General features: G+C 40.5%; 1 protein-coding gene across 6 annotated transcripts in view; it reads left to right on the top strand.

The window, feature by feature from the left end:
- GRM3 (glutamate metabotropic receptor 3) overlaps positions 1–25,625 on the top strand; it is a 105,085-nt gene extending 79,460 nt beyond the window's left edge. For all 6 annotated transcript variants that reach the window (XM_059472387.1, XM_059472386.1, XM_059472385.1 and 3 more), the window contains 3 exons: positions 13,565–14,631; positions 18,124–18,298; positions 25,078–25,625. In XM_059472387.1, coding sequence (XP_059328370.1) covers positions 13,565–14,631; positions 18,124–18,298; positions 25,078–25,151 — 1,316 coding nt within the window. In that variant the 3' untranslated portion in view covers positions 25,152–25,625. The remainder of the gene's footprint in view (positions 1–13,564; positions 14,632–18,123; positions 18,299–25,077) is intronic.
- Positions 25,626–26,647: the final 1,022 nt, after the last annotated feature.

The following is a 26,647-nucleotide window of genomic DNA, read 5'->3' as shown; positions in this document are numbered from 1 at the left end:
ATTGCTCCCCATCCAACTGGGGACAAGGCGGTTTTGCCTGGTGCCACCACTGTCACCACTGCCTGCTGCCACCACTGCTGGCTGCCACTGCTCTCTGCCTGACGTGGGCACTGAGCTCCCATGGACAGAAGGACGGGAAATGCAGCATTAGCAGGATGCAGAGCAGCAACAGCTTCTCTTCACAGTCCTCAGGAAGTCTCTGGAAGGATGTTGCCTTTGGCCTTTACCCAGCTGGGTGTCATTCCTGGAAAGCCTGCAGAAACCACAGGCCAGCAACAGCCCCAAACTTGTTATAGTGGCATATTTAGGTGAAAGTACTTTGGCATCCCTAAAATTGCAACTGGATCTCCATCTCGGTTTCCTCTACTTGAATATTTAAACAACCCACCACTTCAGCTGAGCTATGAAATACTGAACATAAAATTATATAGTCTATGCCTTGTATGTAATTTATAGTCAGCTGCTTATCTCCTATTAGTAATGTAGCCTTTAGGCAGTCATAAATCTCTAGATTTCACAGCATCCATGGGAGTGTGTAAATGAGGATGAGATTAGACACCCTGTGTTTGTGGAGAAACACAGGACTGGCAAACAGCAATGATTTTCTTTCAGAGCACATATTTGAGAGACAGAAGGCTTGGTAACCTAATTTCTCTAAATCACAGGCTCCTGTGTTTGCCTGATGTTTTTTTTATAATAATTATTATTTTCTCTTCTGTTTTGCTGGCAAATGATATGTGAATCCCTAACACCAAACGTCAGTACAAGTCCTCAGAGCAGGATATCTCATCCAATCTTTTCATCCCCCAACTATTCCCCTTCCAAATCCTACTGGGATTTACAGTAGGAGGGCAACCCAGGAAATACCATGGAATTATATTCTTATTTTTCATGCAGATTTACCTGGGAGAAATGTTTACACATAAGTAAAGAGATGTCAAGTCTGCTTTTTCCTGTGACCTTGAAGGAGAAGATGGCAGGTGAGAAAGAAGACTTTGGTTCAGGATTCCTATCCCTTACATTTTATTTTCTAATTTGGCTCTGAAAAGCCCATGGAAAGACCAGATTCTTCTCTACCACCTGTTACAGAAGAGCACTTTGTCACTTCCACACCTGATATCAGTTAGTCTCACTTGCATGCAGAGATACTCCGATAGGGGCTGACAAAGGCAAAGGCTGGGCTCAGAACATGAGCACAGAAGTGTTGAGGATGAGGACAGCACATGAGAAGGTGATTCCATTCTATTCTTTTGAGTAATCTAGGTGTGCCCTGCATTTCCAGGGAGTCTCCAAGAAAACTCATCTTTTCCAAAGGTGATAAAGAAAAACTACAGAAAGTCACAAATCCAGATGTCTAATCCCAAAGATAACTAAATGTTATTTTTATAAAATCCATATCCTTGTTGGCAGCAAATAATTATACTACAAGGGTAGAAGTGAAAGCATAATCTATAGAAAAGTATCTTTTCTCCTTTAAATAACTTTCATTTCACAACACCCCTGGAAGATAATTACTTCACCCAGTAGAGCACAGTACAAAGATATTTCCGGGCTAACAGTGGTTAAACACAAACAGGGACAAAAGCAGTAGAGCTGCTTTAGTGAGACCCTGACACTCAACCCAGCCTGGTGCTGCTATCCGGACACAGATCATGGCCTGAATCCTACATCAATTCCACATAGCAAGTTTGCAGACAAACTTGTCCCAAGCCAACTGTTGTATTTGTACTTGTAAGCTGCAGCCCAGATGAGCATGTGAATCTATTTCAGCTTTCTGCAAAGCCTGAACTACTCCCTTCAAGTTTGTCTTTTCCATTTCTGATTCTCAGTGCAATAAACCTCCACCATTCAGTGATCCAGGGACAAAGAGAAGGGACAAAGAAACTCAACCCAAACTCAAAAGAGCCATTGTTTACATTTTCCACTAACATATCTTTCCCAAAATTCTTCCCATTTTTTCAAAAAGCAACCACCTCTACATCTTCATGGAGCTTTTACATATGCGTGTTTTTCACAAACTGACCTTCTACACAGCTCCCATCATCTGCAAACTGGATGGACCTGACAGACAAATGTGCATGACTTTCATTTCCTCATTTGTCAGACCCAAGTTTCTAAACGCCTCTAAAAGCATCTCAGAGAATATCTGCCTTGGCATCACGGCAATATTTATGGTTATTTAGTTAGCAGATATAGAATATAATGTAAAAAATACATTTCACTGCTGTTATCTGGGTGAGTCATTTCCTTTTGTTTCCTTCTTCCTGCCTTGAAAGTGTATTTGTGTGAGCATATAACAAGTGAAGACAAAGAATATTAAAATTCTTCAAGGCAAGAGGAACAATTCATGCACAGGGATATCAGAGGCAGAGAAACTTCTAACAGAAATGTCCGTGAAATCCCAGCTGTAGCATGGCTATAGGAGCAATCATTTGATTTGCTCTTTTGCTTTTTGCTCCATCCATGGACAGCTCACCTGCTCTCTGTTGGGATGAAAAGGGGTTCAGCACTAAGTCAGAAAGGACCATGTCTCCAAATAGAAATCCTTAAACTTAAGGCATGTATTTTTTAAACAAATTACCAAGATCAGTAATTTGGAATGTAGGGTCTCCACACAAAAGCTCACTCTTTTCTGAATGCATGTGAAGAACAGCTCAGAGCCAGAAGCTGTGGGGTTGGGACTGGTGGCTGCAAACACCCCGTAGATGGAAAGCAGAGGTTATTGTACCTCACAATCTGAAGGCCTCTGCCCTCAGACTTGCATCTGAATTCCATCTCCTAGAGTTTTGCTTTTCTTGCATAAGCCCATCTTTCTACTTGGCAATATATTAATCATCCCATCTCTTCTAGAATTATGGCACATATACATCTAGCAGACTTCTTAAGAGAAATTCATGACCATTTCTGAAGGCTGAGAGATATTCACTTCTTAAATGTATTTCCATCTGCAATTGCTCCTCAATTCAATGGAGGTTTCATGCAGTACATTTTTCTACTTGCTGCTATACACAGATGCCAGACAATTTGATGGAATAAGCTAAGGCAACTATTCCTTTGTACATAGGAAATATTTACCAGTTCTGTGGGTGAAATATGAGACCCAGTGAAGAAAACATCATAGTTTTATTCAGGGAGGGGAAAGCACTGTGCTCAGAGGAAACAGGGAAACTGCTGGTGTGAGAAAGCTGTGGGAAGCCCAGGCTTGAACAGAGTCCTCATGAAGGACTTACCTGCTACAGAAATCCCATATAACTCTGTACTGAGAGAATATGAATTTTCAGGGTGGAATGTGATTCCTAAGGGCTACATCTGATACCACTATAATTCTGTGATCCAGTATTAACCACATTTGTTGTATGGGTTGGAAAACACACAGAGAGGCATGAACACACACATTCACAGGAGCACTCACTCACTGTTCTTTAAAATTTCACTTTGCTTAACCCAATTCTGTAATAAGAAATAATACTTTAGATATGCCTGTTGAGATTGCATTTATAAAGGGTGGGCAGCAAATCCAAAACCAGTGCTCTTTACACACCAAAGGGAAGGAGGAACCTCCTGGTGTTCAGGTAGCAGCACTGGTGAGTTCCAGCATCCACGATCAGGGGACAGTCCCAGTTCTTTTTGTTGAAAAGGCTGTTATAGGCCTTGTACCTTCTTGTTCCTGCATTTGTTTATTCACCATTCACAGGATGTTTTGCACATGTTGCAAACATGCTCTTCTTTCTATAATTATGCCCTAAAAACCACCTTCCCTTGTTCCCAAGGTTTAATTTGTGTAGTGATCAGTAGCTAACCATTCCTGTGCAGCTCTGGAGCCTCAAGAATCTTCCTGTACCTCTACTACAGAATTGTCCTGCTCTCTTCCTGTGGGAACACCTTCTCTGTGGCTCTAACTTTTACAAGTTTTAATTTCCTTCAAAAAACCAGGACATGCCTGATCATATGTAGAAATTTATGGGATGGGCTTGCTTGACTCTCCTAAGCAGCAACTATACCATTGCCTGTAACAGCAAAAGGTTGAGGTCTTGTGGTTCCTTCCCTTGACATAAATAGCTATACACCATATGCCCCAAATAATAAATTTTACCTGTGGTTTCTGTAAAATTAAAATTTTTCCATGACATTTCTTTTTTGCCCTGATGAAGGCAGCAGCTGATCACTGCTCTGAGTGATCAGCTTTGTGTCAAAGATTGCCCTGCTGTACCAGGATACATGTCTACCAGACTGTGGCTAAAAAAAACCTATGAAACTGGTATTGGGAACTGATGAAAATGTGCTGAAAAAGTTTGTTAAACTTCCTCTATTACATTTGCACATCCATTTGAATAAATAGCTAATGGCTAGTTAATGTTCCAGTAACTGAAAGAATAAAAAGCCCATCTTTAAATGCTCTTTGGAGAAGAAATTATCTCAAGTCAGAGGAAGGTTTGAGGCAGTACTGTTAATGTCTTTTCTAGATCTCTAAAACATTTCATCAGCCTAATCCTATCAATGTGTCTCTGCTTCCACCATAAAACAGGCAAATAAATCAACATTTTCATTTTACATTTTCCCCTGAGGTCCAATGATTGCTGTCGCTGAACTGATTCAGTGGAGAAAAGCATTAGCAAAAATGATTCTGTGCTCTCAGCTTTATCTTTTATCCCTGAGAACAGAAGAATTTGCAAGTATTAATAGGACAGGCAGGTTGTGCATTGTAGCATAACACATGCAAATGAACACTGAAGATGCTGGGAGAGATGACGTGTTACCTTGGCAGCTTGTGTGTGATATTCAGGAATAACCTCAAAAGCCAAGACTTATCCTTTTTCTGACTCTCTTTTAACTGAAATTCATTGTTGTGAGAAGCCCACTTTCCCCTCTCTGGCTGACTCAGCATTTGGTCAGCTGAGATGGACTCTGCTGAATACTGAATTAACTTGCAATTTCAGTAAATGTGCATTTCCAGCCACTGGAAAAGAGTAAAAATAAAATCCAGGCTCATACCTTGAGAAGATGAGCATATTTAATGTGTGTGGTGGGCCTTACTGAAAATATTAGTTTTATTTCACCATTTCTCAGTGGAGAAATAAAGTATTCCTTGACACACTTTTGTAGTATAGCTGGAGAACTATTGATGGAGGAAGTTATCCATCTCCCTGGTGGCATCTCACATTAGCCAGAGCCCACCTTTGGAGCTGCCAATTTCTTTCCACTCTCCATAGGAGGTCTGTAAGAAAACTGCACTCCCAAAATAGACACTCTAATTAAACTTCTGTTCATGAAATATAGGTCACTTCTTTTTCATTCACATATTATATTCCTAGAGAAAACTGGTCCACTCCAGAATCTTACACCATGTGATGTGTGAAACATTCACCTTTCCAGCTGTACTCCAATTCTTTTTCCTCCACCTGCACATGTCAGATGTGCCAAATGCTACAACTGAGCTGGATAATATGTCTGAGCCTAAACGTTCCTGTGCTTCACTGTGGTATTGTGTCTTTATTCCAGCTCTGAGGCATTCTACAGCTCCCTTTTTTCCACAAAATGTTCAATAAATTTGAGCTTCAATTATTTCAAATACACGCACTCCTTAGAATTCGCTACTTAGGGTTTTATTTTCCTACTGCAAATACAATTTCATTTTGCAAATTACCTCATTATTAGCAATTTGTAGGGTGATTGCCTAGAGTTTTCAGTAGCTCCTTAACAAAAATAATAGCATAGAGTCATAAGATTTGCAAGAAGAGGCAATACCTTTATTAGACTGCCCACATATCTGCAAAAAAAGAAGCTTTTGGCATAACATCTCTTTGTCATATCTTGTCTTGCATCTCGATCAGACCTTCAGTTTCTGAACTATATACTTCTAAAGAAGTGAACAAAAACTTTCAGCAATTACTCTGCAAATGGATAGTAATGAGGCTGTTTGCAAAGGGAAATTGTGTTTCCAGCAGGAAATAAAAACCTGATATACTAAACTCGGAGCAGAGTTGTTCCTTCTAAATAAATGGAGGTCAAATTTATTGAGCAATGGTGCTGGTGACCTCATGGAGTGACCTTGGGCCTGAAAGCTTGTGCACTTCTTCCATCTGTGAGACAAATAAGAAATACTGCCTTTCTCAGACACTTGAAATTTCTTGTATCTTGGACTGTCACAGCTACAATATTACTACTACTAAATAATAGCATTGCAGTATAAGTAATTAAATCTATGTCAGTCCACCTGATTTGGGAGTGTCTTCATATCAAGTCAATTAGGAAATAACAGCCAGAGGGTCTATTTCATGGTTCGTTTGCTTCTGATCTCTAAGGGCAAACTATCTAACTAAATTATTCAGAGCTGTGTCTGGAAACACGTCTCTAATCCTTTAGTCCCCACAGAGGAGAGAATGTTTTAACCAACTTCCTTTAATATCTTAATAACTAAATCTATTCATATTTCCTTCAGGCTGACAAAGAAGGGCAAAAATATTATTAGGTATTTAACACTTCCTTAGACAGCTACAGTACAGTATTCAGTCTGGGGGTGGAATTAGCACATCATGAAACAGTGCCTCCAAAAAGAGAAACATTCATGCCCCTGTGATATAACCATGTCCTAGATTTAGTCCAAAAGTAAATTTTAGTAAAATTAAAACAGAGCTTCAATAACTTCCAGCTGCACCTTGGATGCACTGGAAAGAGAGGGGTAAAAGACACAGCACCAGTGCCCAGCTCTGAGGTTACATGGGAATGTCCCTCAGCCAAATGTTCAAATTGGACACAGGGCACCCATAACCCCTGAACTGGCAGAAAATCACGATCAAAAAATCAGTCATGTTCTCTGAGAGAAACATTAATGTTCAGCATCTGACAGACAACCCACCAGCCAACTCAAATTTTCCCTGGATCAAAACATTTCAGGAGCTACCAAAGGCCAGCCCAGAGCTCACAGTTTCAGCTCCTGAGCTGTGCTGCCACCCCAAACAGTGGCCATAATTCTTCATAATGGGAATGGGTTCCCCTTGCTTCTGTATACAAAATAGGGAGCTGGCCTGAGGGGGGAGTTAGGCAGTTTGAAGTCATGGTTTAATTTCCTTTGTAATTGCAAGTTGATTGCTGGTTTCAATTACATTGCATGCATTTTGCCTCTTGTGACAACCATTTCCTTAAGTGGATAAACTTAAATTAAAAGAATGGTATCAACTGAAAGGCACTTCTATGTTGGAATCTCAGGAATTACTCATATTAATTATCAACTTAACAGACATTTAAAAAAAAAGAAAAACACCTTGGATGATTTTCCATACGTATTTGTTTTATTTAAAAGTTAAACTGAAAAACTGCAAGAAACATTCTTAATTTCAGGGGAGATTGTTTGTGTTTTTAAGGAGAAATACAATGAGTGCAGAATTTTTACATGCTTTTAACTTCCATGTCTTGAAACCCAAACACTTTAAGATTAAATCCTTTTTTTAATTCCTTAAATTTCCTTAAAAGAAATAAGGGCAATTTCCTAGTTTTCTTAAAGAAGGTTTGTAACTTAGCATCCACTTCATTCTCCCCATGTCCTAAAGACCACACTTATGCCCAAGAGCTGCACAAGCAAGAGGACAATACATACCTGGAAATGTAAAACTTTGAGCTCGAGGCAAGCAATTCACAGGAAGGGTAGGCTGGGAGCTCTGTTCTCAGCCAGGCTGAGGATAATGAGGATAGTGACAAGCTGAAGGAATTATTCTCATTTTTCAGATCCTTCTTATTTTATTTTGCAAATGTTCCTGGTACCTGCTCTCAGGTACTGCAGAGAGCTTGGACAGGCTGCACCCGTGGATGCTCCAGCTGGGAGCCTTTCTGCCCCAGACATTGGTGATATTCATCTCACTTGACTCCAGATACATAAACAGGGGGTGTATTTCAGATAGTCACACTCCTGGTGGTCAACAGAAAAAGGACAGTTTGGCTGGGCTATTCTAGATATCACTCTAAAGTGAGCCCTAGAAATACTCAATACTCATTCTCTTTTGTAGGACACAAGTTTGGGGATAACTAACTCATCCACATTTATCCCTTGGCACATCTTTGCAACAAAAACATTTCTGTATCTGACTAGTGCAAAAGATGTGGGGGGTCTACAACTAGTTTTAAAACTCTCTACAGCAAGTGTCTAGCCTAAACCATAGACCTGAATGAAAAGTCTGTAGACATAGATAGGAAAATTACATTTTTAGAGGACTAACCTGTCTCATTTGTCTCATTCATTTCTTAAATAAGAAGCAATGCTTCCTATGACCCAAACCCATCCAGAGACAGCAGTGCAGAGGTTAAAAGGGCTGGTCTCTGTGGAAACTGGTATTTTGTTAATTGTGGAGAGGTACAATCTAGTGACACTTCACTCTGATCTTTCCCCATACTAAATTCTAAATTGCCAAATTTCAATGTGCCTTCTGTCAATCATGTATGAAGCCAGCTGTGCTGTGCTGAAGCTGAAACAGGAGTGGGTGCATCAGGTCTCTGTTGCTTGGTCTAAATGTTCAGCCAAGCAGAAATAAGTCACTTTGACCTCAACAAGGCATATCGAGCTAAAAATAAAAGAGAATTAAAAGAAATGTACATTCTCAGGGTCTTTTCTGATACTTTTCAAGATAAGGCATCCTACACACAGATGAGCCTGTTGGACAAACACAACATGTCCTGTTATATTATTATCTAGGCTCTCCATGAAAGTGTTTTTAAAAGGCATTGCCCTCAATACGTAACAGGAAGAGTAGGGGGGATTAAAAAATAACTATATTTTTCTGTTACATAAAAAATTTCTTATTTTTCAACCTTAAATCAGGAGTTTGGAGTTTTTGCAGCACCACCTAGTGAGACTAAGGAGGTTTTACTCAACTTTCCAGAAACCCCAGCCTGCTCCCTCTTTACTTTTCCATTTCTATTTAATCAGGATCTCCTCACAGTCTTTGGGGCCAACAAGCTGTGGAAGAAGGTACCTTCAGTGCACCCAATAGCCCATTTTACACCTCTTTCTGAACCAACTGAAATCTCCCAACTGCCAAGCTGAAAAGCTGCAGTGCCTTCATCAAGCCTTGCTATTAATGAATTACCTCCCAGCTAGTGAGCTGTGCCTCTGCGATCTGTGCCTTGTTCAGAAAGAACGCACAGAGGCATGTTTCAGTGGACATGAAGAATGTTCTTGGATGTAGGGATATCTGTCGTCATTCCTACCAGGAAGTGTTCCTGAGGATGTTTTCTACGGGACAGCGTCTACACACTCAAATCTGTGCCAGACACATGAGAGACTCCATGCAAAATATCCTTCCTGGCCCAAAGATGCTGCTGACAAACAAAACCCATCTGATTCCAAGCCAGTTAAGATGACACACATCTTTCCTTAGGTTGCTCAGCCTCTTAAAAGTGCCTAATTAGGATGAAAACTGGTTTGTTTTCCTCATCTATTCATTCCTTGTTAAAAAATCCTGGAGTGTTTTCCACTCAACCGAGGCATTGTGCAGAATTGGAAGTATTTAAATATATTTCTCATCTTGCCTCTTCAAATAAAGGTTTTGCCCAAAAATAAAAGAAATCTCCCATCCAGAACTTTCTATCTGAAATTTTTCATGTCTCCAAGAGCTGTACATCACTGACACCAAAAATATTAAAGATTTCTAAATAAAAGAAACTCACCTACTTCCAACAGCAGATAAGCACCTTTTTGCAAGTTATATGAATGTTGGAAAAATTGATCCCACCTAGGAAGATGGAAACAAATTACATTATTCACTACATAAAATCTATGATGTTATTTTATATTCTTATCTGTATCTACTACTAAAACAGTCATAAATCTGCAGTTATTCCTCTCTTATCTGAAGCTGAAGGAGTTTGTCCTCCACTTGCACAGTGGAATCTTCTCCTCCAGCAGGATTTCTCCAGGGAGCTGACAGAGTTGAGCTGCCTGCACTGGGGTTCCAAAGATTTTTGCCTTCTGCCCTCCTGCTCTTATAAATGACAGTGCTGCTGCACCTTCATTGCTGAAATGCTGCAAGCTGGAGCACTAAGCATCACTGCTTTAGGTCTTTTCTAATTATCCTTTCTTTTCCTTGATAACTTCTTCTACAAAATTCCTCTTGTATAAGTGCTTTACACAGTAAAGGAGTAGCTCATTTCATGAAGTGCAAGGGAAGGAGAAGATTCAAAGGCTCAAAGGAGGCAAAGTTCATTTTGTCACTCAGCCTCTTAGCTAGCAGCTGATGAGATCCAGGGACTCTTGTCTGTCCTCTCCCAAGGGATGGATGTAAAAGAGCTGAGCTACAACTCTGAAATAGACCTGCCAGAAATACCTGCTATAAAAATTGTAGGTTTCTCAGGTCTAAAAACTGAGATATATAAAAGAATTTGCAGAGTGACTTATGACAGCCTGACATCATCTCTGGAAAGATCAATTTGCAAAAACTGTTATTTTTACTCTAAAACATAAGATCCTGCCTTCTTGTGATAAGCATCTTTCTTGCCTATAAACATCTTAATTTTATGATTATTATTGCATCATATTTTGTGAAAACATTGGTTTTTGGGAGTGTTTCTACAGGATCTAGAACACGTTGATAAATGATACGCTAAAATGCCTTAGTGGTTTTATTTGCAATCAGTGGGTATATTAATTGCTGCCACCCAGTGGGTTCATTTGTAGGCTTTGGCTCACCATACTATAATTTAATACATCATTGTTTGGTTAAATGATTTCATCCTTTCCATCTGAAAGTGGGTGATTTATTTTCCTCTATCAGCAGCGACTAAAAATGAATGTTTCAAGCTGCAAGCTTTGGTTAACTTAGAACATGCTGTCCTACAAAAACCTTTTGTTTCTTGTAGCGTGGGAACAGCCTTATGGAAGGCAATTATACTTGAGCTTCAAGCTAACTCTGTGTGAGATTACCTGCTTTGCCTTGTGAGCCTACCTGCAAAATCTAAGGAAAATACTTTTCTCTATTTAAATGACAAATACTTTTCTCTATTTAAATGACAAATATTATCTCAGAACTTCTATAAGTTGTTAAACATGTTATGGAGAGGGAATTCTTTCCTGAAAAGTGCTGGTGTTTCAGACCCTCAGGTAACTTGCACTGGGATGCTTGTGGCCTTCAAGCTATGCCCTTGACAGGAGATGTCAAAGAAGGAGTTTGCACTTTGTCTTCCTGACCTGCAGCCCCACTGGTGCCAGCAGCAGTCAGAGGCTCTCAGCCACCTCAGGAGCTGGCCTGGATAACACTGAAGTGAATAAACTGTCTCTTAAAGCTGGGCTGCTGTGTTAACAGCTCCTACAATCTATATAAGTGTTATGAATAATGAAATAAGACACTGGCAATGACAGCACATTATTGAGGAGCTGTTAAGTGCTACATTATGATTTCGTTTTAATGCTGCTCCTGGATGAGGGAACCTGCATGCCTGGGCATGAGGAGGAGGAGGGAGAGGAGGAAAGCTGCTTCATGTTCTTCTTGTTGACCTATATTTTTAATTTATCCACCCGTTTAATTTAGAGCATGTCACTTCCAGCAGAACTGGCCATTTGGGGGAGGATTATGTTGCTCTTAATTTTTGTGCTCTCAGAGGTCTTGTTGGACTACAGAGTGTTACAACTAGATGCCAAAAGTTGACCAAAAAAAGATAAAATAAACTTCTTACAGATTCCTGGGCTACCCAGTCCTAATTTGTGCAGCACAAGGAAGACATGGAGCTCCTGGGGCAAGTCCAGCAGAGGGGTCTAAAGATGATAAGGGTGCTGCAACATTTGTTTTATGGGGAAAGGCTGAGGCAGTTGGGCTTGTTCAGCCTTCAGAAGACACAGCTGAGAGGGGACCTCATCAGTGTGTGGGGGTATCTGAAGGGAGCCAGGCTCTTCTCAATGGCAATAAGACAGAGGCAAAGACAGAACTGAACACGTGAACATGAGAAGGAACTCCTTTTGTGTGCAGTGACTGAACACTGGCACAGGTTGCCTGAGAGGGAGTGGAGCCTCCCTCACCGAGATATTCCAGAGCTGTCTGGATGAATCCTGTGCCATGTGCTCTGGGATGGCCCTCCTTGAGCAGGGGATTGGATCAGGGACTGGTCCCTTCCTACCTGGATTATTCTGCAATTCCGTGATTCTGAAATCCTGCAAATCAAGGCTGTCCACCACTGTGGCTGACACAGCTGAGGTGGGGAGGAGCAGGTGAGGGCAGGGATGAGAACAAGCAGAGTCTTGACTCAGAAGACTCAGAAGACTCAATTTGCAGGTGGCTGTAAATTATATTCCAACTTTGCCCTACAATAAGAAGAAATCTGGGAGGAAATGCCCTCCAAGTGCAGCACCTGAGGATGCTCAGATCACAATTTTAACCCTCCAGCTGGGGCTTCTGTGCCAACACCCAGTGTCCCTTTTACTGACCTTAGCCAGAGTCCTTCAAAATAAGGTAATGCTCTGCAGGAATAAAGGTGAAAGAAGTTGGCCTCAGTGTTTTAAAGAAGCTAAATAAATCCACCAGAAGAAATCCAAAGTATCTGGAGATTGAAGTGGAGGAAGGTATTACACCCTTATACGATATTGCTCAAGCTCAAGCACAGTATAGACACAGAGGCAGGGAAAGAGATTTATTCCAGCAATGACAGTGGAACCACTTCTATGGCCAAAGACACTGGGAAATAAAATCACCTTTATTGTTCATCAATGGTAAAAAAAAATCCTTTTGCTTCCTGCCTGTAAAGCTTTTTACCTTTGATGCTACAGTAAATGACCAATGAATCACATGGTAAAAGCAATTTCTTCCCAGTTTTTTAATATTTTTTCATTCCCTGGGTAAGCCTCAGCTGGAGGAAAAACAAAACTCTGCAGAGCTTACCAGTTAGAAGCGTTGCAATATTGAATTCACAGAAAGTCCCAGATTCAGTTTGAGGTTTGATCATCTGTTCTCCAAACAAGATACAGGACCAAAGCAGCATGTGCTGGGGACCTCAGACCATACAAGAAATATTAGAAACTGGTAAAACTGAAGCAAAATAGAAGGTATTCAAAACTTCTTACAACACAGGGAGAAGAGAAAAAGACATAGAAATAAATTTGTGAGGATTTCACAGTTATTTCTTCATCATCCTAAAATTATTCCTCTATTCAACTGCATTCCAGACTGTTGGAATCAAAACTGTCATTTAATGACCCAACTGTTTAATTTTTCTTATACCATGGCAGCCAAGTTTCACCAAAAAATGCTGAGACTCAGGAGCAGACCTTCTCTTTCTTTCAAGAGAAAATGTGAGAGGCAGTATGTGATGCATACTGGGAGAAATAATTAGGGAACTGCTTCATATCCAAGACAAAATAAAGTAAGGACATTGGTAATCTTAGATTTATAAATGTAAAGTGGAGTTCCATTATCTGAGCTCTTCTTCCAAGTTCAAAACTGAGACAGACACAAACCTCTTGACTTACTGTTGAAAACTGAATTGTGTTCTATAAGCAGGTGCCTGTGCTTGCCAAAGGGCTGGAAAAAATACCATATGTAGCTTTGGTAATAACATTTCTCTATTTCTTTCTTTTTTTGTTTTTCCTCAGCTCCATTCAACCCTCCCAATGACGCAGACAGCATGGTCAAATTTGATGCCTATGGGGACGGGATAGGACGATACAACGTGTTCAATTTCCAGTTCACTGGAGACAGATACTCCTACGTGAAGGTTGGTCAGTGGGCAGAAACTTTGTCACTGGAGGTAGACTCTATCCACTGGTCCAGGAACTCTGTCCCTGTCTCCCAGTGCAGCGACCCCTGCGCTCCCAATGAGATGAAGAACATGCAACCAGGAGATGTCTGCTGCTGGATTTGTATCCCCTGTGAAACCTATGAGTACCTGGCTGATGAATTCACTTGTGCAGACTGCGGGCCTGGAAAATGGCCCACAGCTGACCTGACTGGCTGCTATGACTTACCAGAAGACTACATCAAGTGGGAAGATGCTTGGGCAATAGGTCCTGTCACCATCGCATGCCTGGGCTTTATTTGCACTTTCATGGTCATTGGGGTGTTTATCAAGCACAACAACACGCCCCTGGTCAAAGCCTCTGGCCGTGAACTGTGCTACATTTTGCTCTTTGGAGTCTTCCTGTCTTACAGCATGACCTTCTTCTTCATAGCCAAGCCCTCTCCAGCCATCTGCACCCTCCGCCGTTTGGGGCTGGGAAGTTCCTTTGCCGTCTGCTACTCCGCCCTCCTGACCAAAACGAACTGCATCGCCAGGATATTCGATGGCGTGAAGAACGGCGCTCAGAGGCCCAAGTTCATCAGCCCCAGCTCTCAGGTGTTCATCTGCCTGAGCCTCATCTTGGTGCAGGTGGTGGTGGTGTCCGTGTGGCTGATCCTGGAGGCGCCAGGCACCCGGCGATACACGCTTCCCGAGAAGAGGGAGACTGTCATCCTGAAATGCAACGTCAAAGATTCCAGTATGCTGATGTCCTTGACATATGACGTCATCCTCGTGGTTTTATGCACTGTGTATGCCTTCAAAACCAGGAAATGTCCAGAGAACTTCAACGAAGCCAAGTTCATCGGTTTCACAATGTACACAACGTGCATCATTTGGCTGGCCTTTCTCCCCATATTTTATGTGACATCCAGTGACTACAGAGTAAGTCTTTGGACATCTGTTTCCATAAATCATATGCAACACTTTAAAGGACCATGTCAGCATTCACTAAAGGCTTTTTCTCAGTTCTTTTGGCCCTGGGTCCCTTGCAAACAAGTTCTCTTTCTTTGTTACCAGATTTTGGCTCACCATACTATAATTTCAAAAATAGTATGTGCAGTCAGAGCTGGAAGGGATTAATACTGTTAATCTGATTGCAATAGAGGTGTAACATATGGATTAAGTATTCATTTGGGTTCATCACTATCTGAAGTGACAGCCCTAAATGACCTAAAATCAGTCATAATGAGTTATTTGGCAGAAATTGCGCTTAAAATAAAATCTGTACTAACCAGTCTCCTCTGCAAAAGAATGTGGTATTAAAGCATAGTATTTCCTTCAAATAAAAATATAAGGATCAAATTTCAAAATTTCCTATGAAACAGGTTGTTTAAAAAAAGTTCAACAAATATTCTGTTTAAGTACAGAACTTTTTATTCTTTCTGCACTTTATAAAACACATACCTCACTGAGCAGCAAATATTGGTCAGCCTTCACTAGCAAACTTTAGAAACACTAAACCGTTTAAATTGTCAGGTCAGATAGTGTTGCAAAGCTTCAAGTTCAATAAAATCGTATTTTTGAAGAGAAGGGAATTGTCTCAGAAAAAAGATTCAGATCTGCTCCACTGGAAATCTCACAGTTATTACGATGTGAGAAGTGACCGTGGGAGTTGGTCCTTGCAGCAGTTTGCAGAGAATTGGTTCAACTTTCTGCCCAGAAGAAAGGTAGATTACTTTAGGGGGATGTTATTGCCAAGAGTGTGTACATGAAACAGCATATAAAACTGTGGAGTTAATAATGTCACTTAACGTATTTTTGATGTGGCCACCCTGGAATAATATATTTAGTACTATTTTACTCATCTGTAAATGTACTGAAATGTACTGAAAACCTCTAGAAAACAAGGATAAGTAACAAATGACGCAGAGAGACATGCAGAGTGACAGTAAAAGAGCTAAATATATTTAGTCTAGACAAGAGTAAACCCAGGGAGACGTGATCACAGACCATAAATAATTTCAAGGCAACAAAATGAGAGGAAGGGATTATTCAGTCTCAGGAGAAGTTAGAATAGCAAGTAATGGATTGAAGTTAATGAAGGAAAAGTTTAAGGAAGGCACTAGGGAACAGCTCTGGACACCCAAAGCAATCAGGAAGACAGACACAGGAGGAGGGAAACATCAGTGCAGACAGTCACATGAGTGGGCAGTACAGACATTAATGGCCAAGAGGAGCATGACTTGATTGTTCAAGCAGAATTTTTCAGCCTTATCTCCTGAGTGGAGCTTTCAAAACCACTTGTAGGAACTGAATTTATATACAAGGTTCCAAACAAACCAACTCAAGTACTACAAAAAGAGCAGAAAATGCTTTTAACTTCTTTTTGGTACTTTCATGACAAGTCTACACTTCTGGGGTACCTTTGAAAAGCCCAAATTTAATTTCCATGTGGTGTCACATGTTGACTCTGAATCAACTTGTGCCATCCTAACGTAGCCCTAGTCTGGTAGCATCACAATAAACAGCCTTAGAAACAGCCCCACTCAGCCAGGAGTTATCTGCAAATTTGGTGAGGATACACTTGATCCCTACATCTATGTAATTTATGGTGATATTGCATAACACTGGTCCAAATATGGACACCTGAAGGACACCACTTGTCATGATGCCCATCAGGACTCCGTGCCATTGTCCTCTGGGTGTGACCATCCAACCAATATCTTATTCACCTAACATCAAATCCATACCTGTCCAATTTAGAGAGAATGGTGCTGGGGGGCACCTATCAAAGGCTTTACAGAATTCCAGACAAATGGCATCTGTAGCCCTTGGTGAAGCCATACTGGCAGTCCCAAAACTATTCCTCCCTGTTGTCCTTGTGCCTTAGCATAAGTCATGGTCTAGTGGGATTCCCTCCACCCTGCCAGCACAACAGCCCAGTCTGTGAGGCCGGGTTACACACTGAACCACCAGAGTGACCTGGATTAAAAAGAACCCTCTGGGATGGAGCTATTTTTAACCCAAATCATTTAATTGATTGAGTGTATAATTATGCCAGCACAGCTGAGCTGCTCCAGGCAGCATAAACACTAGGAAAAGCAGGGTGGGGGAAGAGGGCTTTGATAGTGAAAAAAACGTAACTTGAAACAAAGGAAAATAAAGGTAGCTTCATTTACTCTTGTTTTATAAGAAAATTCCTTTCTTGTCTTACCCATACAGCACCAGTTCAACATCCACCTGACCTGACAGCACAGTTCTGCGGACAAAAGGCAGAGAGGTGAAGGAGAATGTGAAGCTAAGGCATTCCTTTATCATGCAGGCTCTGTTGGATCTTCCATGTTCACTCACCCTGTGAAAGCTGAGCACATTCCATGGTGCTTGCAACACCCACAATCTGCAAAGAGCAATTATTAAATGACCACATTAATTATCCTCATTGATGACAAAACACCAGTTGTGCTCAGTATATAAATAAAGCAACAATGTCCATTCCCTACCCTGTTTTCCAATTTGCGCCAATTATTTCTGACAAGGAGATATGAGAAGCATTCCCATGGAAGAAGGCAAATCTCAAAGAACTGCTGGAGTATAACTAAGGAAAAATGAGCCATAGATGTATAATCGTTCAAATTAAGCAACAGAGTTTAAAGCAGTTTAATTCAACATCTTAATTAAGGAATCTGCTTGGAAGAAAAGAATATAAACTGAAAATGAGGCAGTAAACTGGCAGCTAGTTATACTATTGAATAAAAAGAATAAAAGATAGACAGTGCCAGCAAAGCTACACTAACAAATGCCCCAAGGCAACTATTCTAAAATCCTGCAGCCTTACGAACAATTCATTTCTGAGCCCAAAAAGAGATGTCTCAAAATCAGGGCACCTTTCAGACCCAGTCTGAAAACAGTCACCAGATATGTTCTTTATTCCAAATCACACCTATATTTCTGCAAAGGCTTACTCAATTCTCTGATTAGGACTGGAGCTAGAGACTAAACCGGTTTTCAGATGGATGCTTTGCATGAGACAACTGATGTTAACCCACACAATGTACACCCTGTATGAGCTGGTTCCCACTGCTGCCAACATGGCTCAGATATTGCATGACAAGCACTACAGAGGGTTCTCTCATCAAGTTAGAGATCAGGGGTAGGAGAGAAAGAGAGCAGATCTATCCTTTCAGTACAAAAACAAAGGAGAACACAATTAATGACATTGAGATGCAGAGACACAGGGCACTACCAGCATCAGCATCTCATTCCCATGATAGTGGGATTGTGGATGATAAGGATTTAACAGAGGCTCACACCAACCTGCACAATTGCAAACTCCCAGGACAGTGGTTCATGCTGCTATGTAATAATGTTTCTAATATTTGGCATTTCAGAGCTCTCCATACTGAAACCCGGTGCTTTGTGTCCACTCTCTCCTAGGTGCAAACCACCACCATGTGCATCTCTGTGAGTCTCAGTGGCTTTGTTGTGCTGGGATGCCTGTTTGCACCCAAAGTGCACATCATCCTTTTCCAGCCTCAGAAGAACGTGGTCACTCACAGACTCCACCTCAACAGGTTCAGTGTCAGTGGCACCGGGACCACTTACTCCCAGTGTGAGTAACAAATCTGCCACCTTTCTGTGGGGGTGTGCTGGGTTTGGGTAAAGAAAAGGGGGGCTCAACTATGTAATGTAGAATTTGCAGGGAAAGCCCTGACGAAGGGGAGAGAATTATGAGGAGGACCCCATCTTATCAGAAGGTTAAATATTATATTATATTATATTATATTATATTATATTATATTATATTATATTATATTATATTATATTATATTATATTATATTAATAATACATAATATATAGTATATAATATATAATATATAATATATAATATATAATATATAATATATAATATATAATATATAATATGTAATATATTATATATTATATATTATATATTATATATTATATATTATATATTATATATTATATATTATATATTATATATTATATATTATATATTATATATTATATATTATATATTATATATTATATATTATATATTATATATTATATATTATATATTATATATTATATATTATATATTATATATTATATATTACATATACTATTCTATACTATACTATATTATTCTATACTATATTACACAATATTACATTACATCTAAACTGAATCTGCCAAGAACTCCACTGCCCTCCTCTCGTGAGTGTCACCCAACAGTCCCCACACACACAGACACACTCTTGGCCCTGACAGGCCAAGGAAATAAAACACCATCACTCTGGGCAAACAATCTCAATATTGCATTCTACTTTTGCACAAACACAGGCACAGCAAATGATAAGAATTGTTTTTCTTTCTCTGACATTCAGAGAATGTGAAACCCAGAGATATTCTTGGGAAGAATTGTGCCTTGCTTTTCTCTGTGAAGAGGAATGAGGCGACAATGTAACCCTGTGAAAGCATCATTTCCTTTGTGTCTGGAGAGGAAAACTCATCCCCCTGGCATGGGGGTCAGCTCAGAGCCTGCTCTGGGGCTCACTGAAGTCGGCAGGAAGTTTTTGCAGGCCCTGGCTCCAGCCTGGTGCACACACCAAGCAGCCCCCGTGTCCCACTGTCGCTCTGACAGGAGCAGATTGCCTTGGAGGATTCCTGTCAGAGCAGCACACTGACAGGATCTGGGCCACAAATCAGCGTGCTCTCAATGGCTCATCACCTGCATTATAAGGAAAGGCTCCAAGTCTGCAGAAAATGCATCCAAGAGATGCCATAAGCTGCATCTGTATGCAGAGCGTGATCAATGGCCTTTGTCAGTGCCACAGCCTGGAGAAGCAATCAGTGTTCTGTTGCAAGGACAACTCATTTGCTCTGATTCCCTTCTTCCCTTCATCTTCACTCTCTTCATCACAAGCTGTGATTTTGTTTTGAGGCTGTCACTGTTTTTCTGGGTGAGTTTCTCAGAGAGTTTTATGGATTACAAAAAAAAAAATAGGTCACCTGTATATTTGTTTGGGATTTTTTCTTTGTCTAGCTTAACTAACTCAACTCATCAAAGATGGGGGCACACAGCACCCCATCCACAGAGCTCTCTGAACACTCTCTGGACAGCTTGTTCACCCTGAAAATCTAATTGAAAAGCACACTACAATTATAAAGAGGAGGGGAATAAGAAACAGAGGAAAGGGGGGGCACAGAGCAAGGCTTTTCCAGCATATTCACAATAACAATAGCCTGAGGTTTTTGAGTGTCACTTAAATTTCGAAATTGTCTCAAGCACTTCAGATTTCAGACAGAGCATGGCAGCAATTTGGCACCTTCCTGTGTATCACATTAGCAGGATTAGGAAGTGAAGGGATCCCAGCCATTCCTGTCTCTCCCACCCCAAAACACTCTGCAGGAATTCCCAGGGTCCCCTAACAAGACATCAGCCATTTGGCTCTATAGGTCCCCAGTGTCATCAGCCAGGACTGCATCCGGTCCTGGCACCAGAGAGCAAACACTCCTTGCTATTTTGGAGAATTTAATGAGATGGCACTATGTGCCTGAAGTGCTGAACACTCCCAAAAGACCAACCATTTCCCAAAAACTCTTAGAAGTGTGGCCCCTTGGTGAAATGGTAAGCCCCATGAGATTTTTTTCAATCTTTATCAATTTTGTGTAAGTGGTTTCTCCAAGTTTTTTAACACTCTCATGCTATGGAATGAGCTTAGTCAGAAATAATTTTGATTCATAAATACTTTCTACTGGATTCTGGATTGAATTTTGGAATTTAATACTTTTATTTTAATGGCTGAATAACGTGTGTAAGCATGCAGGCAGCAGAGAGACATCCTCAGTGCACATCTTCACATTAAAACCTGCATTATCAGGCTTGCGAACAGCTTGAGAACATTAGGAAAAGCATGAAAATCCAGACTTGCAATCTCTTACAATTTCATTGTTTGGAAAGGTTGCTGCAGTTATTTACTTTTACTGCTTCCACCTAATTGAATCAGGGCTGCTCACCTTGTTGGGCTTTTTAGACCATGGGAAGACATGGAAGTAGGGCTAAAAAGTCCATCACACACAAAGGAAACAGCCCCATAGTTTCCATCTAGGACAATTATTTTGGAAAATAGCACTGTCTATCACAGTGACAATATTTTCAAGATGAAAAATCTTCCCTTACTCCCTTCCATTAATTTATAATTATTTAAAATAAATTTCCATCATTTTTCTTAACTATTTAGTGTTTTATAAAACTCTAAAATGGTTTCTATCCAAATTGGTTCTAATCTTTTTCTAAAATATCCCTCTCATCACTCGTTGGGGAGGTCAGCTTGTTTTTATTTTGGTCTTGATGGCATTTTTTCATCATTCAGAAACTTCTTAATATCAAACGCATCAGAATTAGCTCTAGGGCATTCTAGTAACTTTGAAAAGCCATCTCTTTAACATTATCTGAGCTCTAGGGGTCAGTGCTTTTCCTGTCTCCACAGACTGCCACCTCCATTGCATCTCAGGGCTGCCACCACCTCTTCACTCCAGTGAACATGAATGCCATGAGCATGGTGGCTCTTGAACAACAGGTGACACACAGACAGTTTTAACACAGCTTCCTGAACCATGAAATCTGGTCACTCTGAGAAAAGGTGGCACACAGGATGCTTTTGGGGAGTCTAAGTGTTAGTGTTGAGCTTTGATCATTTTGATAGACGAAGTCTGGACTAGAAAAAGAATATAGATTTAAGCCAAACAAAGACAGGGTAAGAGTGTGCTTGGGTATATGACATGTTTTGAAATGTATATATTTGTGCACACTGTTTCGGTTCTGAAAATTCCCATTTGGTTCTGAAAATTCCCATTATGTGCTGCCTAAGTTCTGTTGTCCCCGCAGTGCCTCCCCCATTGGGATGTTGCCCCATTTTCCTCTTTTATGGGCTTCAGCACCCATAAAACTTCACAGAGAACTCACCTTCCTGAATTCCTAAGCACCTTCATGATTCAGACTAAGCTTTTACACCCAGATGTCATTTATCCAAATTAGGTCCACATGGAGAGTGCCCACAGAGCTGGGCTCCTCCAGGTGGCCCCTCCTCCTTGGGGTCACAAGTATCAGTATCTCTCACTGCTCAGAATGACCCTGAGAAAAGTTCTAAAGTCCCTTTTCCCATCCCAGTGGTTGAAGAAGGAGTCAGAGCTCTTCAGTTTTTGGTCTCAAGGTTGTTTATTTTATCTTATCTATAAAATTCTTTCTCCTGTCCAGCCGAGATCCGCTCAGCAAGACAGTCCAAGGCACTCTGCCTGCCCCAGGGTGGTGTTATGTCTTTATACTAAAACTACGTGTACTATGTTTACAATTACTTTCCAATACCTATCACCTATGTTAGACAGTGAGCTTCTACTCTAAACCGACGTAAAAGTGCCAACACCACCCCGAAGATGGAAACCAAGAAGAAGAAAGGCTGGACACACCCACATCCTTCCGTCTTGTCCCCCTGAATCCCCATTCTAAAAACCCCAAATCTACTTTTCCACCTTGTGATAAATTCACTATCATTCTAATTAATTTGTCATGGCTTGCAGATCTTCATCTAAGGTTGGTAAATTGCTCCAGGGGTCATAATCAAAACCATAGGCATTTTTGGGCTCTGTGCTGGGGTCTCTGAGACTCCTGGCAGGGGTCTTGTCTGCTCAGGACAGCCAGAGGGATGTTCTGGATCCTGAAACACAAGGAGAATTGAACCTACTTTTTATAGCCAGACTGACAATTTTATTCCCTCTGAATTTATTTTCCTGAGCCTGTCTCCAAACTAGCCCTAACATAACAGAGATTAACTCACAGCTGTCCTGCTGTGAGCACGAGTAGAGGAGACAATGCTCTCAGGCATATAGCATGGTTCCTGGGGTTGCCCTGTGCACAGAGGGGAATTGGACTCAATGACCCTTTGTGGGTCCCTTCCAAGACAGGAGATTCTCTGGCTCTATGGCTCCAAGTGGCACACAGGCAGTAAATTCAGATCTGCCTGTTCTTGGCTGTGTAGGCAAAGCTGCAAGGTCACCACGGCAGTGCTGGGCTCCTGCATTGTACCTCTGGTTCTTTCCCTTGGATTATCTAAGCAAAATGAGAGACAGCCAGGAAAAGAGAGATCAAAAGCATGAACTTGAGCCAAACCAGCTTCTGCTGATGTCACACTTTGTCCTTGGTCTCAACACAGAATGAAGGTGAAGTGTCTCTTGCATATGCAGCAGTATTCCAGGAAAGCCCTTGGCGGCTGTATCAGCCACAGAGTGCAGCTCAGAACCCTGCAGGGCCAGTGATTAACACTGCTGAGGTCTGTAATGAAAAGCAAAGTCTTTTGTTCTGTCTCAGGAGAGCTGGATGCTCAGTGTGAGCACTTTACTCCACCCAGCAGAGTTAATAACTGCATCCCAGCACTGTAAGAGAGCTCCATGCTGTGCAGGAAGCCTGGAAACTTAAAAGGCAAGGGCACTCATTTCTTGCCTACCACCATATATTTCTGTCCAATTTTGATATCCTCCTGACCCAGTTACCATAGTATTTGAGCTACTCATGCTTGTCAGTGTGTTGGACTTCACAAAAAGCAAGCCTGAAGCTAAAAGAATTCTGGTTAAGCGACTGATGTTCATGGGAAAAAAAATGCTTTTGCCTGTAGCCAAACTGCAGTTGAACAGGGATTTGAATCAGGTTTCCTGAGCAGAACTGATTTTTTCTGTTTTGTAACAAAAAGTAGAAAATAAAAATAACAATTAAAAATAGTTTAGCTCATTGTGCTGCCACATTATATCCAGTTAAAAACAGAATATAAAACCAGAATACAAAATACAAATTAATTTTTAGAAATCACAGGCATGATGCCCTGTGGTCTTTTACACACAACAGCTCCTCCACACCTGTGACTCACAACACACATCCTTGTTGTCAGAGACCAAATTCCATTGACCTAATCCAGAAAAGGGGCTCGTTCTTGGGTCTCCTGCTTCAAGAAGATGTCCTGCCCTCTAAGTAGTAGGTTAGTCCCCTAAATTAGTTATTAGTAGATGCCTCTAAATTTCTTTTGTTACAGCAATTCTGTTTTCCATGAAATATTAATTCAGTCAATGAAAGAATGAAAAATACCAGCTGTTTTGAAGAAAGAATAAATTTTTCTAAAATTTATACTGGGCGTCTTTACAGAACCAGTGTGCAACTGAGAGTGCAGCCAGAAGTAGATGTGGAAGATTGAGCATGCCCTTGTCAGCTGCATAAATTGCTTTTTACACTGGGTGATTGAATTTACTAAGTCATTGCTTGCCGTGTGTTTTCTTTGATGAAGGCATCACATTTCTCTGGGTCACTGTTACCATTAACCTAATGTATCTTTCAAAAAGCAGTTCTATAGTGCCCTGAGCAGAGATGTCACAGAGTATCTGAAAACACATTCCTGATGCCCAATGGATAATTTTAACAAAGATGGGCAAAACAATTTGCTTTTAAATTAGAATCCACAGACTTAAGCAGAATAGGGTAATATATTCTCTGCTCAAAATACAAATACCTTTGGAAACAGGTTGTTATACTCAGATTGTCTCCTAATAACACTAAAGCAATGAAAAACTGATGTATAAAATGTAAAGAAGTTGATCAGAATCTGGTCCTCACCTGTGGATGCATGCTGAATCCTGATCCAGAACTCCTAGAAGTGAAGCATATTATAGGCAAAAATTATTCTGGGATTAGGTGAGAAATAATCTTGCTTTTAAATTCAGTTATTAAAAAATTTCTTCACTTCACCCAGTATGTTCTTAGAATTCTTATTTTTATTAATTAAAAGGTGATTGACACAGAATTCTAATATGGTAGATTATCTCCTGGGTTTAAAACTACATTTATTTTCTTCATGAATGTCCGCTCCAATTATGCGAAAACTCAAAGGATCAGACCTTAGCATTTCTTGCCAATAAAACACAAAAAAATCCAAAGCTTCACTTTTTTCTACTGAGGTATTTTGATACCATTATAGCTGTATTAATTCACACTACCATGCAAAGTGCTACAAAGTGAGACACAGTGGCACAGAATCATTGAGGAAAAAAATAAAAAATCATTTATTTTATTCCAACACTTCTTGGAGAAGTGTAATCACCCTCTGTGCTCCCAGTGGGCAGCAAAGTGAAATCAGATTTCTTCAGAGGATGCTTCAGCCTGAGGTCTGAGTTGCCATGTAGAGATGCAAGCAGCACCTCCACCAGCTCTGCTGCTGACATATTTTCATTAGGCACCTCGGTTAAATGGGGTGAGGTGCTCCAGACCAGCACAAATTCTAATCCTGCATGTTGCCCCTTTTTGCTGTGCTGAAATCAGCTGATTTTCCCCTCTCTTTCTCTTCCAGCATCTGCCAGTATGTACGTGCCAACTGTGTGCAACGGGAGGGAAGTTCTGGACTCCACCACTTCGTCTCTGTGATTGTGGCTTGTGGTTCAGTTCTTGAGTTTTTAGACTGTTAGGCAAAAATTTTGCACATGTTGTGCACTCCAGAGAACACCAGAAAACAAAAGACATCCAAGCAAAATTAGAACCTTTTTTTAGAAACAGTGTAATAAATTATTTTTGAGGATTGTACAGTATATAGTGATGTTCTGGAACTTTTTAGACTGATTTTAGCCCTTCTGTTGTTAACAGTTGTAAGGGACATGTAAATAACCATGGTTCACAATGTGCATAGTCCTGCAGTAAGGGAGTGATTGTTGCAAGCACAGTTGCAATGTTAGGTGACTTCTTTCCTACAAATTTTTTTTGTAGTTCCTTGTTGTAATTAACTTAGACTGCATTTCTATGTTGTATATTACAGTTACCTTACGTGTAACAGGTTGGTTTTCTCAGCACAAAACAGCAGTATTAATGTAAAGGCACCAATAATAAAAAGATAAAAGTTTTTCAGCATTGTTTCATTTTTGTTTCTTACTCTCTCAAGGTCATTACATTTTTCTAGAGAGGAGTTATGTAAAAAGGATGAAAAAATTCTGGATTGAAAAAATCAGGTATTTGTGTGTTGGTGGGTGCCTGTGTTATGAAATCCATATCACAATATATGTGCTTATGATTAATGCTCTTTCAAAGTCACATAGAAATTCCCTCTTCTTACAAACTCCCACATTATTTAAGCTCCTCAATTTCTTTTTCTGTTATTAAAATAGAGGGTAATTTTCAAATGTAAAAATGTCTAATTTCATCTTAATGAGATGTTAGCAAAAAATTTTTGACTCCTGGTTCACTCATTTGGCACGACTAAATGCTGTCATGCACAGAATAGGTTGGTAGCATATAAAAACAAAGAGAATTTAGATTAGGTTGGAAGAAAATCTGTCAGAAAATTAGATAGGACTGTTTAATATCTCCAGCCAAAACAAAGCTGGTTCAGCTTGTCTGCATCAACAGTGCTGTGAAAGGTAATTGGAGCACCACAGAAACCAGAAAATCAAAAAAGAGAAATGCAGGAGACATTTACACACGTCTCTGGGGTGACCTTTATGTTGAAACCAAATGCTTCAAGACATACATACCACCTACTTAGACAATTGCAAAATACCTTAAAGTCTGGCTTTTGAAACTGCACTCTTAAAGCTGCCCTCACTCTATTGAAACAATTTGAAATCCTCCCTCCTGCCAGGTCTAAAAAGTCATTAAGGAAACAAACACACCTTTGATTAATGTGTCTGAGCATATTTACCTAAGGGCTTGTTCCCATTGATCTCATTCCAGCTGAGGTCAATAGCAAAATTCTCATTGACTTCAAAGGCAGCACCAGCGAGGCTTGAAAGTCAGAGACCATGGATGCGTGGTGTGGGATGTACATGTTCTCTGGAGCCCAATTCTCCTGCCCTTGCAGGTGTTTCCACACATTTCTGGAAAGCTGCAAGTCCTTTAGGGCTGAACTGGCAAAGGACGTAGCTGTTACTTGG

Source organism: Ammospiza nelsoni, chromosome 5 (assembly GCF_027579445.1).
Source record: "Ammospiza nelsoni isolate bAmmNel1 chromosome 5, bAmmNel1.pri, whole genome shotgun sequence".
NCBI classification, from domain to species: domain Eukaryota; kingdom Metazoa; phylum Chordata; class Aves; order Passeriformes; family Passerellidae; genus Ammospiza; species Ammospiza nelsoni.
This window is presented reverse-complemented; position numbering and strand designations above follow the sequence as displayed.